Below are 17,704 nucleotides of genomic sequence, written 5' to 3' on the forward strand. Positions count from 1 at the left end.
AAAAATGTATAAGCTTTTGTTTTGAATTTTTAGATCCAAACCGAGCCGGAAAAACATTAATATAATAATTTAAATTTATTAATTTTAATTCTTCAAAAGTTGATATATTATCGATGGCTCCTGAAAAAACATCGATATGTCAAAGTTTCTGGCAGCTCCCTGGCATCGAAAGGTCATCGATTTTTGTTCCAGCTCTAACATACAACAGCAACACTTTCGGAGATAGTTCTGGAATTTCGTAGTTTTAATTAATAATAAAAGCAAAACTTAGCTAAGCAAAGCAGCCAATGTGAGTCCCCTCAAAGTGGCCAGTCTATGAAGCGATCGGTTCGGCAGAGTTCACTCATTATTTTCGATTTTTTCCGCCTCCCCCCAACGTTGCGCTAAAATCTACGAAAAAGATGTCGGACTGGGACTCTGTGACTGTTCTGCGGAAAAAGGCACCGAAATCATCAACCCTGAAGACAGAATCAGCAGTTAATCAGGCGCGTCGCCAAGGAGTCACCGTGGACACCCAACAGAAATGTGAGCGGCGTTTCCTTTGGCCTCCAACCCCAAAAGTGACCCCCCTTGCGACCACACCACTGTCTAACCTAGAAGCACTCCTGCTGCATTGCGTGGCATTTGTTTTGTTATTTGTGTCATCGCTCTGCTGATTTCACATGTGCATGCTAACCTTTCACCAGACGCTTGTAAATTCCCTATAATAATACCCTATTTCTACTCCCGTTTAGATGGTGCTGGCACCAACAAGCAGCATGTGACCACAAAGAACACTGCCAAACTCGACCGCGAAACTGAGGAGCTGCGCCACGATAAAATTCCACTCGATGTGGGCAAGCTTATCCAGCAAGGACGTCAGGGCAAGGGTCTTAGTCAGAAGGACCTGGCCACTGTAGGTTTTCATCTCCCTCCAAAAAAAAAACAAAAGAGGCTTAGCTTATTTGTAATTTCCCCGTTGAGATTTCATGTCAGTTCAAACATAACTAAGCTATAATTTTTTGAAACTAATAAGGATGTTAAGGACTTTTGTTCTGTAGATTTAAAAACCAAAACTCAAAGTTGATTCCTATAAGAAAAAATGTCTTGCTTAACTAGAGCTTAGCTTGAGGTTCGCCAAATTAGAGCATAGATTTTTACCGCTTTTAAATATATTGAATTGCAATTACGTTTTCTTTCTGCTAAAACTATGATTATGAGAAGCTCTCTTTTTTAACAAAGGCGACAAACTTCTAATTCATATTCAACTTTACCAACTTAAAAACAACAGGATTTGGTTGAAATGCTTTTTCTAAAAAAAGGCTCTTTGCTTACATTGTTTTTTAATTTTACTAAACTCGAGCTTTATTCCTCCTAGAAAATCTGCGAGAAGCAGCAAGTAGTGACCGATTACGAGGCTGGACGCGGCATTCCCAATAACTTAATCCTGGGCAAGATGGAGCGCGTTCTGGGCATGAAGCTGCGCGGCAAGGAGCGCGGCCAACCAATAGCGCCTCCCGGTAAAAAGTGAGACGATGCTGCCGCGTCTGCCGCCAGTGGTGCTCCACACACGACCACCTCGGCACGCAGCGCCCGGCAACAGAACCATCAACACCCGGATTCTGGAGGCTGGAGCACGGTGGGCGGCAGACGCAAATGAAGCATTATCGGGAGGCTGGCGAACCAAATCAAATCGGGTCATCCAGCAGCAGCTGCAGTCGCAGCAACCCAGAAACATAGAAACCGAAGATCCAACTAATTACCACTATGAGCGCCAATTTTCGCAATTGTTTGTTCCAAGCCAAGAAGTCAGCGGGACTCGCAGCGCTTGCCACTTGTCAATCTTTTTACCGATAAATTAACCATTGTAATTACCCAAAATACATACACCCACACAAAATGCACACAACCCGGATGCGGAAACCAAGACGGACGTGAAACGCAACAGACTTATCTGATATTAACGCGCTCATAGCTTGGACAAGTGTTATTCGTTCATTTTGGCATTAGAGTTTGTTTTGAAACTTGATCTAAGTTATGGAATTAAAACCAAGACATGAAAAGCATGGAAAAACACTCGAATTTCTTTCAATCTTATCATCCAATCAGCCATACTCAAAATTTGCATGAAACACTCATTACCATCCAGCTAATACCATTGAGCACACACATTAAATGATATATGCAAATTCTTAGAGCTTAGTCGGACTTTTCCTCTTTTTGTAATTTATTGTGTAAGGGCCATAAACTGTGCGTTTACTAATGCATTATACATATTATACAAGAAACATATGCTAAATGTATTTAGAAACATTTTCTAGTCTACAAAATATTTAAATATTTAAGCGATGGCAATTTCTCGATGTTTATTTGTTTCCCACTGCCCAGTCCTATTCCTCCGCAGCTACAGATTGCATATTGGAGATCCCATATATGTGTAGAAAAAAAGACTTCTTATTGCACGTGATTAACTCGTAATTATTGAATAAATGTTTTCGGCCATCTAAACAACATATTAATGGTAATTTAAGGCAGTTTTAATGGGATGTCAAAATTTATATGTCCTAAGGAGTTTGGTTCAAAATAACTAACCACTTTTGATTCATTCTGATTACTTCGGAAAGTTTTTTGTTAATACAAGAGATTGCTGAAAATTATTGACATTTTAATTATTATCAATTAAATTTTCACATAATATTCAAAGGGACGAAATAACGAAAGAGATGGATCAAAATAATAAATACACAAAACTATAAAAAAAATATAAACGATTACATTAACTTATAGAACTGAAAATTTTAATTGCACAAAAACGCAACTAATAATGTGATTTATGAAAATCATGTTCATTAATTTCAGTACTCATATTTTATTTAAATACTAGGAACTTTAATGAACTTCTTTGGCTTTTCAGTGCCCTTAGACTGGTAGCAACAGTAATTCAAATAGTTTTTTTATCAATGAGGTACGGCCTGAAATGGTCAATGGACCCTTTACATCTCTAAGATGAAGAAAACAACAACTTTCAATTAAAATAAATTCTTAAGCGAATGCTAAATCAGGGATCTCATTGTCTTCGTTCTTTTGGATAAACAACTTCATAGCTCGCTCAAAGTCCCACTCGGCTTCTTCAACAATTGATGTGCACCAGGTGGAAATGAGACCGGTTACCTCTTGGAAGAGAATAAGCTTGTGGTCCTTTACATCCAGGGAGTCCTCTTCCAACGTACATTCACGTTCACTTGGGTTCGGATAATTCACACTGAATGCGTTTCTGATCATATTGTTCGAGGGTTTCATAATGTTAAGACGTTCGTTTGTAATCTTCAGTCTGCGAGCTCTTTTACCCAAGCCCTAAAAAGTAGTAAAATAAAAATAAGTATACAATTCCTATCATAATTGGTCACGGATTCCTTCATAGGTCTTAAAATTACTTTAAATTTACTTTTCCACAAACCATTAGCTACATTTTATTATTATTCAACGACCTCTACATTTAATGGTAGGTCAATTTTTTTATAAAGATAAAAATAGTTGCCTCATTTTATTATTAATTTATAGAGTAACCCACTTACCAGGCCATCTCCATCAAACTTGATTACGAACTGCCGGCTAAAGCCCAGCAAGACATCACCGATGGGTCGGGAACCACCAGATGCCTCGTCACGGAGCAGACCGGTAACATAGATTATCGCCGTTTGACCATCATAGTGCATTACGTCCGTCTGCAGGGAAGCGAAGTCGTGGCTGACCCTTGGCAGTTGAAACAGTACATCAGCGATCTCTGAAGAACCCACATACACGCCATTAGAAGCATTCGAGGAGTCCTTTCTGTGCAAATTTCGTGCATGCTTGCTGTATGCTGATAGCCGACGCATTAATTGACCAGTTTGGTGATTCTGCACCATGTTATGGCTGTAATTGCATGTCAAGGTAAAAAGCGAATCGGCGGAGTAGTACTTGATCAGATTACAACGGTCCTCCTCACGCTCAAATTCCAACAAATAGTTTTTGAGGAAGACTTCGCCCACCAACTCGTAGGCGCCTGTGTCGCAAAGGAAGTTCTTTTGCGGCGATTGGCCGGGATTTGTCTGCAGATCGACGCCATCCAAGGTGGTCAGCTGAGGGAACAGCTCCGTGACTGCCCGGACATACTCGCTGGGTAGGCTGTAATTGCGGCAGAGGGGATTCCCGTGGAGTACCAAGGATTTAAGGGGTAGCTCACCCAGAGACGTTATCATTGGCAGCTCATGCACCCAGTTATGGCTTAGATCAACAGCGCGCAGATTGCCCATCCGCCGCAGGACATGGGCTCCCTCCACGTTTAAGATCTTATTGCGGCACAAGCGAATTTCCGAGCAGGTGGCCATAAAAAGCCGCGACGCAACCGACAGTATATGGTTCAAAACCTTTGGCAAGCTTAGTGGCACCACCACATTCTGCAGATTCTCGTTGGACTGGAACCGATCAAGGTTGAGTAGACGGTTTTGGGGCACATAACAACTCTGGACAGCCTTTTGTATACACTGCTCTGGATCGACATGATGCTGTTTGAAAGTGCTCACGTTCATGCGCAGGTAGTATCTGAACATTCGCCCCTCATTATGGTTAATTCCCGGCGGAATCCACATTTCCAGGTTATATTTCTTCACCAGGTTTGCTATCTGATCGAAGCAATTGCGTACGAGGAAAACGTGGTCTGTTTTAATGTACTAGATAGATGAAATAAAAGTTTTAGCCAAGATCTTTTGGAAATACGGCATAATTACTTTGTAGTAGCAGGGATAGAACTCGCTCAACTCCGGTTCCAGGCCAATGAAGAAAAAGTTAAAGAACATATCCTGGCTGAATTCGTGAACCGGATCGGGAACCTTTTAAGAATTATACACACACATATGGAACTAAGTTTAACGATATAACGCTCGGGGAATAAACAAGCAGATGGGCAATTTCCGGCTTGAGTTTCACACCACGTGTTAAAAATTGGGAATTTCTGGAAAATTCCCTGTTGAACCCACCATAAAGGCATGCCAGTCTTGACTATTTTCATACTCAGACACCTTCCAAGTGTTATTCGCGTCGAGTCGTGATCCATCCGTCTCCAAATCGATGTCCCCATCCAGCGGAGAATAGGCCTTGTACAGCATGTCAAAGGGCACACCATTCTGATGGAATGTTTGTTATCTATTACATGAAAACATTCGGTCGGGAACATTGTATTGCTTTACACTTACCACAACCTTGAAGTTCCTTCCTAGCGACTTGATGTTCCCCGGAAATTGGTGACTCCTTGCAATGGGATTTTTGTCCAGTCGCAATTCTCTGGCCCGGAATTGTTCAAGGGCGCGACACAAGCGATCGGCTGACTTGATCTAGACACAAACATTACCCAAGGGTTTAAAAATTAGAAGACAACTCACCTTGTTGCCACTCAAGTCTAGCAACGCATAGTCCACATTAGCGAATAGAGTCAGCGGTCTTACATTGCGGATGTGGTTGTTGGACAATATGAACCCGTTCACACGAAAGCTTTCGCTGTCGTTCCTTATTACCTGGCACACATTCATCAGAATGCTCGGATTGCCCAGGCTCACAACAATATTTCGGAACTCCGGATGGTCCCCAAAGTTATCCAGGTTGAGCAGTCCATCCACGCCGTCCTTCTGCACCAGACGAGTTATCAGCTGGGTGACCACCCGGGCGATCAGAAATGGCGGCGATATTTGGTTGACACGGTACTCAGCCACACCTAGCTGGACGCTGATAGGGATGGACGCACCACTGTCCAGGCTGATAGTGAGATTCAGATTAAAGAGATTGTCGATAGCCGCCTTGCAGTTGCGGGCCAGTAAAGTATCCGCCTTGCTACCGCACTGAAAATACGGAAAGACCAATACTTATAAAAACCCATGTGTGGCGTGTGTGTGATACAGGGAACCCACCTGGTAGCACACCGGATAGAACTCTGCGCCATCCACCGCCTGGTACAGACCCTCCATGATCATCTGCTGCGGATTCTCCAAATAGTTAAGCTGACCGCGATGGTGCACTGTGATCTCGTTCCAGTTGCGACCCAGTACCCGGTCGCCGTAGCTGGAGCAGTTGCTGAAGACCCGCGAGTCCGGATAGTCCAAATGGATGGGCAGGGACCCATCGCCAAAGTTCAGTACTCTAATCTGAGCTGGCATTGCAAACAAAAGCTTGTTTAATCAAAAGACCTTGCACTTATATTTCAAATCTTACGCCTGTTCATAGTTGACGGGTGACAGTGCTGCAAAACGTCGGTGTTAGTTTTTAAAGTTTATCCCAGATCCGTTTGTTAGCTTCAGCAAAACGAATTATGAATATCCTTGTAGTTATAACACAAATTGACCATATCGTTTTAATAAAAGTTGTTTGATATAATCTTAAACCGACGTTTAAGCAATTATAATCCTATATTAATTCGGATCAAAGATTTATTTAATATGGCCGCCGTATGTTACAAAATTACCGTCTAAAAGGGTATACAAATTTCGTTCGAAATCCACTCAAAAATTCGACCGCTCGCTGTGCCAGTCGTCGGAAAACTGACTTCATAAGTGGCCAGACGTTAAACGAACCAAAATTTCTGCCTGTGTCGGCATTTTTTTTATTGAACTGAAACAAGAACCCGCCATCATAAAAATTAGTCATAAACATAACAGTTTTTAATCGTTTCGTTCTTAATGGCTACAAGTCTTAAGGAAAGATGTGGAGATGAGATGAATTACTTCTTGGGCGTTTTTTTCTTGGCGCTGGTATTGGCCTCCTTTTTTCCCTGGTAGAGACCCGTATAATATCCGGACATGTACCAGGCCGTGAGCATGGCCACGAAGTCTTGCTCGCCGCTGTCACCCTGACCGGCGATCATGGGCGGCACGGGGGGCATGGGGGGCATGACCAATCCTCCGGAGATCCGTCCCTTTCCGGATGTCTTCTTGGAGTGGCAAGAAGTGCCGGCGACCGCGGATGTCTTGGAGCGGTTCGGCTGCTCCCCATCCTCCTTCTTGGCGACGAGGAACTGCTCGCGACGCACTCTCTTGCCCCAGGATGGCAGCAAGTCCAGGAGCAGAACCTCCTGCTCGTTCTCATAGCCCAAATAGCGGATGACGCAGGTGCCCTTACCTTCGTTGATAGACACCAAGGCACCCTCGTAGTCAAGGCCATCAACATAGGTAGCACGGGCGTAGTCGCCCACCTTGAAGGACAGCGGCTCAGGGCTAGTGGCTCCGCCAGTGGCCGAATCCTCTCCAGCTTCGTCAACGGCAGCGTTCTCCACCTCACGCTTGTTGGTGGAATCGGCCAGGCGGAGGGCCAGTGCTTCTCGGGCCAGGCCCACGGACTCGTCGTACGTCTTTACCAATAGGGAGTCATCCCACACAGCGGTGTTAGCATCGTCGGACATTTCGAAAAGAAAAATCAAACCTCGGTTTCGGCGTTTGGTGAATTCTCACTGTGTTAGACAACTCGGGAAAAGCACATGCACTTTAAAGCACTGGCTAAAATACAACTATCGCTTTGTGGTGGTTAAAATGGTTTTGCACTGCCAATAAGTTTTGAGATAAATTATATTAGGGTATATTCTCTAAGCCACTCAATATAAAATTCAATTTCGGTCAGCTTTTTGTCACCTGTTCCATAAAATGTTTACTTTTAATAATTTTAACAATCGTTGAAAACCCAACTTGCGTCTTTGTAATTTCGAAAAGCCCCGACCTTAGATTTAGTATTTTCACGATATATGTTTATTGGGGCCTTGATTACGAATAAATGGCCGGTAGTTAAAACAGTTTACCAACCTTTAAACGTGAGTTTCCTATCTGTTTTTATTTACTAAGCCAACTCAATTAAGTAACTGACTAATATGACAGCACATACTATTTATAATGAAATCTAAAAAAAAATTTACGGAGTAACAGTAATTAAGAACAAAAACATTATAATAAAACTTGTTCTTAGGCTTACAAATAATTACAAATACTCGTTTAAGGAATACCTCATGCATATTTCTAGTATATTTTAAAAATGAATATTGTTTGAACAGTATATTCTTAAAAGTATTTTTTATTATGTAGTATATTTATAGATAATTGCCATCTCTAGAAAAAAGCGAAAATCATCTTGGTCCGAACGAAACCATTCTACAAAACAAGCGAATAAAGATGGCCACTGTGGAAGCCTTGTACAAGGAATTGACCGCCGAATGGGCAAAGCGACCCCCGAACACCGCCAGATGCAGCCAGCTGCTGGATCAACTAAAAGTAGCCTTGGTGAAGATGGCCTTCCTGCCCACGGACGGAAACGACGCACAGAGCTCGAAGAAGCAACTGCTGCTGGCCAGGAGCGTGCTCGAGGTGGCCGTGGAGCACAGCGTGCTCAGTAAGGACCTGCTCGCCTTTGAGCGCTACATGGCGCAGCTTAAGTGCTACTACTATGACTACGCCAAGATCATCGGCGAGTCGGAGAGCAAGTACAAGCTACTGGGCCTCAATCTGCTCTACCTGCTGTCCGGGAACCGGGTGTCCGATTTCCACACGGAGCTGGAGCTGCTCTCCGTCGATGTCATCCAGCACAACCAGTTCATCCGGCCTATTCTAGCTCTGGAGCAGTACATTATGGAGGGACGCTACAACAAGATATTCCAGGCCAAGTCGACAGTGCCCGCCGAGGTCTACAGCTATTTCATGGAACTGCTGGTTGAGACAGTGCGCGACGAGATCGCCGCCTGCATCGAGAAGTCCTACGATAAGATCTCCGCCAAGGATGCGGCCAAGCGGCTTAACCTGCGCGTTCCCGACGAGATTAAGGCTTTCGGTGAGAAGCGCCAGTGGAAGCTGGAGGCCAGTGGGGACTACAGCTTTACGGATCGCAGCATCAAGCCCAAGGAGATTTTGCCCTCCGAGGAACTGGCCGAACAAGTTCTCAGCTACGCCCGCGACCTCGAGATGATAGTCTAAGTCTAAAACAACTTCAGCCTTTAATATTTGGTTAAGATACACCAGAGTAAAGTTAATAAATATAGTGCTTTGTCCCGAAACGTTGTAGTATTTTTTTTATAAATGTTGTGTACCAAAAGACCTATATTTTTGTCTTAGAAAAAACGCAAAAAATGCTTGGTATTATTTAAAAAAAATTAACTACTTTGTGTGTTATATTTTACATTGCACTGCAAAAACTGTTTATTTCTATTGAAGTTAATAAAATTTAATTTTTTCTTGTTCACGATCACCAAATTTAGAAAATCCCGTGATTTGACAAATGTTACTGCAGTGACTCAGTGTGACCGTTTTCGGTTCTAATGTATTGGGAATTTGTGAAACTCTGTGCGACGGTCACACCAGCGCGAACGACAGCGGAGACAAAAATTTTCGCTTTGCGATTATTTGTAAAACATTGCTTAAAAAGCAAATAGAAGAAATTATAGCATAATCCACGCCATGGCCTGCAACGCTAGCAAGACGTCGCTCCTGCGCGCCATCGCCGTAAGTCTCGACTTAACCAACAAAAGTTACGGCAGCAAATCTCCCAGCGGAGGCTCGCTCGTGTTACGTAAAACACCTGAAGTTGCCATCTAAACAATGTCGAATATAATAAGAATTATGACGATCCTGTCCTGTTTTCCGGCAGAAACGAGGCTACGCCACCTGTCCCCGTCCCGTGGGCGACCTGTCCGCCGTGAATGTCAAAGTGCTGGACAACAAGCTGGTGGTGGCCACTGCCGATGCCACTCTCCCCGTTTCGCGCGTCTCCCTAGTGCTGGGGTATGTTTTTGTGGTAGTACCCTATCACCAGGAGTACCTTAATCCCTCCATTACAGTGCCGGATCTCGCAACGAAGCCTACGACACCCAAGGCGCTTCGCATTTGCTGCGTTTGGCTGGAGGATTGAGCACACAGAACTCTTCTGCCTTCGCCATCGCCCGCAACATTCAGCAGGTAGGCGGAACCCTGACCACATGGGGTGACCGCGAGGTGGTCGGCTACACGGTGACCACCACTGCTGACAACGCCGAGACTGGACTGCGCTATCTGCAGGACCTGCTGCAGCCTGCCTTCAAGCCCTGGGAGCTGACCGACAACGCCAAGACGGTGGTCAACCAATTAAACGCCGTCTCCACGGAGGTGAGTCCACATTCCAAAAGCTTGGGAGTAATCTGCTTTAAAATAATTTACGTATTATATTTTCGTAATTCGTATTAATATTAATTATAAGAGTTCTTTTTTTATCTTGATTTATAGTAACACTCAATTCTTTGCAGCAACGCGCCATTGAGCTGGTGCACAAGGCCGCCTTCCGCAACGGCCTGGGAAACTCGATCTACTCGCCCCGCTTCCAGTTGGGCAAGCTGTCCTCCGAGAGCCTGCTCCATTACGTAGCTCAGACCTTTGCCGCCGGCCGTGCCGCCGTCGTGGGTGTGGGCATCGACAACAACACTCTGGCTGGCTTCGCCCAGACTCTGCAATTCCCCAGCGGAGGTGGTAAGGCTGCCTCGGCCAACTGGTACGGCGGAGATGCCCGCAAGGACACAACCGGACACCGTGCCGTCGTGGCCGTTGCTGGACAAGGAGGCGCCGCTTCGAACCACAAGGAGGCGCTGGCATTCGCCATCCTGGAGCAGGCTGTTGGTGCCAAGGCGGCAACCAAGCGCGGCACCTCGGCGGGACTCTTCGGAGAGGCCGTAAACTGCGCCGGCGGCGCCGGAGCCTCTGTCAAGTCTCTGAACGCCAGCTATTCCGACGCCGGCCTGTTCGGCTTTGTGGTATCTGCCGATGCCAAGGACATTGGCAAGACCGTGGAGTTCCTGGTGCGAGGCCTGAAGTCCGCTTCGGTGTCCGAGAAGGATGTGGCTCGTGGCAAGGCCCTGCTGAAGGCGCGCATCATCTCGCGGTACTCGTCGGACGGCGGTTTGATCAAGGAGATCGGTCGGCAGGCGGCGCTCACCCGGAATGTGCTGGAAGCGGATGCTCTGCTCAGCGCCATCGATGGCATCTCGCAGTCGCAGGTCCAGGAGGCGGCCAAGAAGGTGGGCAGCTCCAAACTAGCCGTCGGCGCCATCGGTCACCTGGCCGGCGTGCCCTACGCCTCCGATTTGGCTTAAGTAGTTAAACACCTGTACATCTGTTAACCGTATTGTAACGACTAAATAAACCTATTGAAGGAAACGATCCGCGAACGTAAATACTTATAAATACTACTTTAATTGGTGTATAAATAATCAAACTTTTGGTAAACGACAGACATTCCACAAGGGTCACAGTATAAAGCAATGACGTTTAACAACTGGAATGAAATGTGGCCACTAGACAAAAACCACCACGATAATAGCTACGAACAAGGCGATAATAACCAGCCAGTAACCCCAGGTGCTGTCCCGCCTGTTAACTTGTCCAATACTCTGAGTTTCCCGTTGCACGCCCGTCTCCACGCGGTCCATAGCATTGGCCAAGTTGTCCAGGATGTCTGGAAAGTAAAAAGGGTCGAGCAATGGCTAAGCGGGGATTGGGGCATACCCACTGTTCTGATCCTCCACCTCGTTACCCAGTTGTGTGGCGAGTTGGCGCTGCCTAGACAATGTGGCTGATAAAACCTCGAGTCCTTGGTTTTGTTGCTCCAACATCTCGATTTTTCGCTGCTTTAGGGTTTCCACGTCCAAGGCAGTATCTCGCGAAGAACTGCCTTGACCCGAGACGAGGTCCTGATCCTGCCAAGCGGATCCGGAGGCGGTGGTCACGTCTTTGGATCGCGAGCTCTTTGTGAACTTCTCGCGGATCTCTCGCAGCTGCGAGGTGAGTCGGTCCCAGTCGATGCGCCGCTGCTGCAGCTCTTCCTCCGGGCTCGTCTCCCAGGTGATGGCGTTGTCCAGCACGACCTTCAGGTGCTTCATATCTTTCGACAACTGCTCCAGCCCGGACTCAATACTGGCCGTCAGTCGGTCGTACTCGCTCGCCCTCGAATTTAGCTGCTGGCGCTGGTTAAGGTGCACCAGCAGCTGATGGCGCAAGCGCTCGCATCCCTCGTACTCGATGTCCCAGGAGTCGTGATCCACCAGCGCCATTTGTCCGGATCAGCTATGAGTAATGTAGTTATCAACAAAAAACTACGCCTCTAAGGAAGCCACACAACAAAAACATTAACAGAGCAACAGCTGATTGCTGCGGGCAATTTGAGTGGCAAAGAAGTGGGCAAGTGTACGGTCACACTTATCCTTTTGTGCGTTTAATTATTTTGAAATCTCCCAATCCACTAAGCCAGTAAAAATAATAACGGTAACAACAAATTATAAAAATACAAATCTAAAGAAGCCCACGCTTGTGCCCCTAAATTAAATTTACTTCGATAGCAAAATCATAAAATCAAAATCAATTTAATTTTATGCCGTGAACGGGAATACCCCCTAAACAAAATTGGATCTTTTTCAAAAGTCTAACCTGGTCTCTTCGAAAGTCGTCAATACGATGTACGATTATATATATATTCAGAAATTACAACAAAATTAAGAAATGTTTTCCAAATTACTTCCTGCTGTCTTTCTATACACTGGCCGCCGAACGTATTCGATTTTCTCAAAAGTCTACTCTATCCCCGCTAGTAACAAGACTCTCGCTCATCACTGGCTAAAGGCTCCAAAGGTTTATTCACAGGAAAGATGTCTTGGAACGCACATTGTTATTCGGCACACTAGAGAAAGATTCTTCATCGACATTGCCGGAGTTCGAGCGGAGCTACAGTATTCCATTAAAGATGGTATAATGACAATTCAAAGTACCAAAGTTCCGAAGGAGCTGGGGGGACAAGGCATCGGAAAGCTGTTGGCGAAAGCGGCGCTGGATTACGCATTGTTAAATGGTCAATTCATAGTAATTAAGTGCAAATTTGTCCAGCACTATATTGACAAATATGAACCACAATACGCGAAGTACATATTGTCCTAAAAAAACACATATTTCAACATTGTCAAAATTTTTAAATTAAAGAGAAAATATTAGATAATTCTTTTTATTATAATTTAGTCAATGATAATATAGCATTTATATTTAATACAAGGTAAGTTTAAACTATTTCAATATCAGAACCATATACGCATTTCAAAAAAGTCGTAAATATGTAATCAGAATTCGTACTAAAAAATTTGTTTCTATTTTCGTTCTTAAGTTACTTAAAAAGGCGGTTTGAGACCGTTACCAGGCCAGTTAATATTGATTATTAACGACTTTTTAAACGGGACACGGACACTATTGTACTCCGCAACTAGCTGGAGCTCTGGGATAATCTTGGACTCAGACTTCTTAAGCGTTGGCGTCGTTTTTGAACCATCCTCTCACGACTCCACCAGAACAATTGATCACTTATACAACAGACAAAATGAAAATTATAAATTCTGTTTGATTATATTGTATATGTCCAGAATTCTTTGAACAACCACCCATTTATTTAACCATCAATTTAATTAAACATTTAAGTTGTAGACAAGGCTTAAATAAAAATATACCAGACAACTTTTTGAATATACCAGCTCGTTCTTTTTTATGAATGTGACCAGCCCTTAATCTGCAAGGGGCCTTGCCAGACTGCACCCACGCACTCCGATACGATACTTGTGACTAGAATGCTTCACCAATAGTCACAGTATTGAAAAAGACACAATACACCCACACACGCACTTACTGCGTTACGATAGGTGTGATTTTACACATGAAAAAACAGTTACTATTGTGGATAAGTGGTGAAGCCAAATAAAAATGTATTCGTATTCCGTATACTAAAGCTACACAATGCCAATGGGCTTTCACTTAATTCATAGAAATATATTCGGACCGGTATTTTAGCCCGGCGAATATTAGATCTTGACTCATAACACCTCGAACTTGCAATAAAATGACAATAAATTAGTACAAAATTCACTGATATTTATACTATGCTATCCAGTTATATTAATTAAACCGCGAGTGCTCGTGACAGTCCGCCAAAGCCGTGACTGGTGACTGAGAAATGCTCGCTGACAAGTAACAGGTACGCAACTATCGCCCATCCCTAACTCACACGTACACACAATTTAGTCGTGATTTCTATTTTATTTGTTTCAAATTACGACAAAAAACGAAACAAATCGCGACCGAAAACCGCTGGCCACAATGCCGAGTGCCTGTTTAACCGTCCGCGAGCATTCGAATTAAGCGGAAGCGAGTGCGGCCGCCGATTTCAGCGTTTTCCGCCCGGGAGTGGGAGATCGGAAAATCCGCAGCAGGGCAAGCCAGCAGTCCGCAATAAATAGGAATTAGGATATAGTAACATTACGGGAAGTTCCGCACTAAGTCGTAGGCCAGAATGGAACGGCGCGTGAAGCTGAAGACCATTAATCCGCACATCACGTGCAAGATTTGCGGGGGCTACTTCATCGATGCCACCACGGTGACGGAGTGTCTGCACACATGTAAGTTGGGTCAGCATTGAGCAGCACCTGCCCTATAACGCAAGTGTTTCTTCTATTTCAGTCTGCAAGAGCTGCCTGGTGAAGCACCTGGAGGAGAAGAAGACCTGCCCCACCTGCGACAACATAATCCACCAGTCCCATCCCCTGCAATACATCAGCTTCGATCGCACCATGCAGGACATTGTGTACAAACTGGTGCCGAAACTGCAAGAAGGTTGGTCCTTGGTCCAGTAGGCCAGCCAATCAATTCCCCCACCCATTCTAAGCCCACCTTGTACCTTTCCAGATGAATCGCGCCGGGAGCGGGACTTCTACAAGAGCAGGAACATGCCGTGCCCCAAGGACATCACGCAAAACCACGAGGACGACAACGAGAAGGTGATGGACGCCCACGCCGAGTCCGACTTCCATCGCCTGGACGAGCAGGTGAACGTGTGCCTGGAATGCATCAGCAATAACTTCAAGAACCTGCAGAGGCGCTTCATCCGATGCAGTTCGCAGGCGACGATAACGCACCTTAAAAAGCTGGTGGCCAAGAAGATCCTCAATGGCATTGAAAAGTACCGAGAGGTGGGCTCCATACCTAAAATTTCTATATTTCGGTTTTCGCTTTTGAATCCATTTTATTTCCATTTTCTACATTACTTAGTTACCTGGTCCAAACATAAGTAAATGATAAAAAAATAATATTTCAAAAGTGAAATACCGAACGTTCACTGTACTGTACTAAAAACATATCCGTACTTTTCTCGCAGATCGACATTTTGTGCAACGAGGAGCTGCTCGGCAAGGATCACACGCTAAAGTTCGTCTACGTGACGCGCTGGCGCTTTCGGGATCCTCCGCTTCGGCTCCAGTTTCGACCACGGGTCGAGCTCTAACCACTGTTTTAGTATAATGCCACAACAAATGATCTATTTTTATAATTTATTGACAAAGCGTAAATATCGTAATTAGGAGAGAGTCGCTAGTGTTAGTTCCCCAAACCATGTGTGTATGTGTAAATGTGCATGTATAAAGTCGTAATTATATGGTTATCCCTCCTAGGATTAAGTAACTTCCTCTCCTTAAATCGTGTGACCCTTTTGTTGCCGCCGTCTTCGATGCATTTGCTCATGATTTAATCAACTTTCTCCGTTTGCAATATTTTATGTTCTCCCCCTATAGTTTCAAATATATATATTTATTATTTTAATGTACAAAACACACGAATGTAAATAAATTTGTAATTATGTCGAATGGTATATGTTTAAGTTGGTGGTTGCCACGCCTTTCTGTAGCCGAATCTGGGCGCCCCCCTGAACGGAGGACCATGGCGATATCTGAAGGTGGCAGATGGAAAGGGCGGAGGGCATGGTGGCCTCTGGTATCCAAATCTTGGCGGCGGTGCCATGGCATATGTCCCATACATCCCCTAAAAAATATGTTGAAATAATGTACAGGTCATTTCACTTTGTTGCAGTTGCTTTGGCACTTTATAATGTCTAGCAGAGATTATTTCAGCAAACAATCTTTCAGTATTACCTAAAATGTAAACTCTTTAGTTTTAATGAAATTATATTTTCTATCGTTTTTAAATATATTTTTTCAATTAATTAACAATTTGTTTTCCAAATTATGTTTATGTTAAATTTTGAAAGCGTAAATTTTTATCTTTAAAAAATTTGGTTTTTTTTTTACATCTGAGAAGAAAACATTGGTTACGAATTAATCAAATAATTTTTGTATCAAATTTAACATATAAAAAGTTGTCTTTTTCTCTATATTTTTTCCAAACATGCCGTTGTTTTTAATAATGTTATTTTTTTAAATAATTTAAATAATTTTTTTTACTTTAAAATCGGCTTTAAGACAGACTGAAATGTCTTAAAACTTTGAAATCCATTTAGGGTTGATTAATTGTTCGGCCTGCAATCTCTGTTAGATCTTACAAAAAGTACAATTCACAAATCTACTAACGTAGAAATCCTGTGGTGGCACTTGCACATAGTAGTTGATAATCTTTGGCGGCGGATTGTACCGGTGTGGAGTTCTTTGGCGGTGTCTCCGTTCGCTGCTGCGGCTTCTGCTTCGGTTCCGACTCCTTGAGCGGTGGCGCTGCCTTCTGTGCCTGCTATCTCGCTCGGATGACTGGGATCTAGATCTGGAGCGGGTGCGTCTGGTGGATCTGGGGGATCTTTGATGCAGTCTCATTACTCGATCCCGTTCCCGTGTTTCGTCCGCAAAGTAGGGAACCTTGTGCTTCTCCCGTTTCCGCTCCCTTTCCCTTGACTGTTTATGGATTGCGCTTTCTCGCCGCGATCTTGATCGGGAACTGGACCCGTGAGAATCTACGTGTAAAGAGTAGGGTTAGTCAATCCTGCTTATCTGCGGTCCTTGGTGGTTCCTTTAAGTCCACATAATGCGCAGTTGGATGTCCAATCGTCCTATCGCATTTGTCAGCTCGCCCAGCATTTTTTTTTCATTTCACATTTCACATAATTTGGCACTAGAAAAAAAACAACAAAAAGAAAAAAATATTGTATGCACTTGGTCGATACTGATCAGATCTGGTATTCTATATACATGTCTAGTATGTATATAAACCTCGGCAGTGTTTTTAATGTCGAAGTATTCAAGTGTTTCTTTCCTTTGCTCTGACTATTTGCAGCTTTTCAATTGCTTCTGCTTTAGAAACAAGTAGATGCACAAGAAAACTTAGAAAACGTTTTAAAAGTTGAAGCTAGCAACAATTTTTTGAAGTTTGCAAATAAAAAACTTATTCATGGCAATGTGTTATGTTCTTCTCTAACACATTGCGCCGCTAGTGTTGTTTGCCGTGAAGATATTGTTATAAGTTGTTGTGCCACTTTTGTTATTTTCTAAAGCAGAAGCACAGTCAATAGCAAGTTAAATACAACTAAAGGCAGTTTTTCAAACACTGTACCTCGGTGCACGGCTCCACTGCTGTCTGCATCCATTTTCATCAGAAAAGAAAATGCAGGGAAATTATGCACTTTACGCTAGTGTGACCGCTTTTGGGCAACGCAAAATGTGCCCGCCCACTCACTTATCGATTAATTATCTTAATTCAAACGTTAGTATTTAAAAACAATTAAGCTTCAGTAAGCCGAATTTTATATACGCTGGCCGCTTTAATTTATTAGTCAATACGCTTTTGCGCCAATATGTACCCACATATTTGTTTTATATTGGTTCAATTTCCTTAATTCCAAAACAAATCTAAATTTTTTAAATTATTAAAAAGGTATTCACGCTAATTGTTACATAAAG

General features: G+C 43.8%; 9 protein-coding genes across 12 annotated transcripts; 5 read left to right on the top strand and 4 right to left on the bottom strand.

The window, feature by feature from the left end:
• The first annotated feature begins 165 nt into the window (after positions 1 to 165).
• On the top strand, positions 166 to 2,055 carry LOC108045799 (endothelial differentiation-related factor 1 homolog). The gene is made up of 4 exons (XM_017125220.2): positions 166 to 289; positions 402 to 525; positions 735 to 895; positions 1,358 to 2,055. Exons 2-4 carry the CDS (start codon positions 402 to 404, stop codon positions 1,508 to 1,510), a joined length of 438 nt encoding a protein of 145 aa, XP_016980709.2. The 5' UTR covers positions 166 to 289; the 3' UTR covers positions 1,511 to 2,055.
• Positions 2,056 to 2,436: 381 nt separating this feature from the next.
• LOC108045793 (nuclear RNA export factor 2) lies at positions 2,437 to 6,540 on the bottom strand. 3 transcript variants are annotated; one of them, XM_017125214.2, is made up of 9 exons: positions 6,473 to 6,540; positions 6,223 to 6,414; positions 5,922 to 6,160; positions 5,400 to 5,852; positions 5,214 to 5,351; positions 4,998 to 5,144; positions 4,749 to 4,850; positions 3,555 to 4,691; positions 2,437 to 3,333 (listed from the first exon to the last, which is right to left on the bottom strand). In XM_017125214.2, the coding sequence occupies exons 2-9, from the start codon at positions 6,230 to 6,232 to the stop codon at positions 3,022 to 3,024; spliced, it is 2,538 nt and encodes an 845-aa protein (XP_016980703.1). In that variant the 5' UTR covers positions 6,233 to 6,414; positions 6,473 to 6,540; the 3' UTR covers positions 2,437 to 3,021. The 3 variants fall into 3 exon arrangements, with proteins under 3 accessions (XP_016980703.1, XP_016980702.1, XP_016980704.1); XM_017125213.2 differs by having other exon boundaries at positions 6,223 to 6,540; XM_017125215.2 differs by lacking the exons at positions 6,223 to 6,414; positions 6,473 to 6,540 and having other exon boundaries at positions 5,922 to 6,208.
• A 113-nt stretch (positions 6,541 to 6,653) lies between these two features.
• On the bottom strand, positions 6,654 to 7,741 carry LOC108045798 (survival motor neuron protein). Its single transcript, XM_017125219.2, has one exon. It carries the CDS (start codon positions 7,403 to 7,405, stop codon positions 6,728 to 6,730), a length of 678 nt encoding a protein of 225 aa, XP_016980708.1. The 5' UTR covers positions 7,406 to 7,741; the 3' UTR covers positions 6,654 to 6,727.
• A 344-nt stretch (positions 7,742 to 8,085) lies between these two features.
• Positions 8,086 to 9,037, top strand: LOC108045796 (26S proteasome non-ATPase regulatory subunit 8). The gene has a single exon (XM_017125217.2). The coding sequence runs from the start codon at positions 8,163 to 8,165 to the stop codon at positions 8,955 to 8,957; it is 795 nt and encodes a 264-aa protein (XP_016980706.1). The 5' UTR covers positions 8,086 to 8,162; the 3' UTR covers positions 8,958 to 9,037.
• Positions 9,038 to 9,311: 274 nt separating this feature from the next.
• On the top strand, positions 9,312 to 11,179 carry LOC108045794 (cytochrome b-c1 complex subunit 2, mitochondrial). The gene is made up of 4 exons (XM_017125216.2): positions 9,312 to 9,482; positions 9,628 to 9,761; positions 9,818 to 10,121; positions 10,259 to 11,179. Exons 1-4 carry the CDS (start codon positions 9,438 to 9,440, stop codon positions 11,096 to 11,098), a joined length of 1,323 nt encoding a protein of 440 aa, XP_016980705.1. The 5' UTR covers positions 9,312 to 9,437; the 3' UTR covers positions 11,099 to 11,179.
• LOC108045797 (syntaxin-8) lies at positions 11,180 to 12,161 on the bottom strand. The gene is made up of 2 exons (XM_017125218.2): positions 11,515 to 12,161; positions 11,180 to 11,460 (listed from the first exon to the last, which is right to left on the bottom strand). Exons 1-2 carry the CDS (start codon positions 12,053 to 12,055, stop codon positions 11,300 to 11,302), a joined length of 702 nt encoding a protein of 233 aa, XP_016980707.1. The 5' UTR covers positions 12,056 to 12,161; the 3' UTR covers positions 11,180 to 11,299.
• Positions 12,162 to 12,412: 251 nt separating this feature from the next.
• On the top strand, positions 12,413 to 12,990 carry LOC108045800 (protein NATD1). Its single transcript, XM_017125221.2, has one exon. It carries the CDS (start codon positions 12,501 to 12,503, stop codon positions 12,930 to 12,932), a length of 432 nt encoding a protein of 143 aa, XP_016980710.1. The 5' UTR covers positions 12,413 to 12,500; the 3' UTR covers positions 12,933 to 12,990.
• A 1,018-nt stretch (positions 12,991 to 14,008) lies between these two features.
• LOC108045814 (polycomb group RING finger protein 3) lies at positions 14,009 to 15,670 on the top strand. Its single transcript, XM_017125250.2, has 4 exons — positions 14,009 to 14,431; positions 14,493 to 14,645; positions 14,718 to 15,001; positions 15,187 to 15,670. Exons 1-4 carry the CDS (start codon positions 14,326 to 14,328, stop codon positions 15,310 to 15,312), a joined length of 669 nt encoding a protein of 222 aa, XP_016980739.1. The 5' UTR covers positions 14,009 to 14,325; the 3' UTR covers positions 15,313 to 15,670.
• On the bottom strand, positions 15,596 to 17,451 carry LOC108045816 (female-specific protein transformer). 2 transcript variants are annotated; one of them, XM_017125251.1, is made up of 3 exons: positions 17,358 to 17,451; positions 16,391 to 16,761; positions 15,596 to 15,845 (listed from the first exon to the last, which is right to left on the bottom strand). In XM_017125251.1, exons 1-3 carry the CDS (start codon positions 17,395 to 17,397, stop codon positions 15,681 to 15,683), a joined length of 576 nt encoding a protein of 191 aa, XP_016980740.1. In that variant the 5' UTR covers positions 17,398 to 17,451; the 3' UTR covers positions 15,596 to 15,680. The 2 variants fall into 2 exon arrangements, with proteins under 2 accessions (XP_016980740.1, XP_016980741.1); XM_017125252.1 differs by having other exon boundaries at positions 16,391 to 16,919; positions 17,358 to 17,443.
• Positions 17,452 to 17,704: the final 253 nt, after the last annotated feature.

This window comes from Drosophila rhopaloa, unplaced genomic scaffold (assembly GCF_018152115.1).
Source record: "Drosophila rhopaloa isolate 14029-0021.01 unplaced genomic scaffold, ASM1815211v1 contig_47, whole genome shotgun sequence".
NCBI classification, from domain to species: Eukaryota; Metazoa; Arthropoda; class Insecta; order Diptera; family Drosophilidae; genus Drosophila; species Drosophila rhopaloa.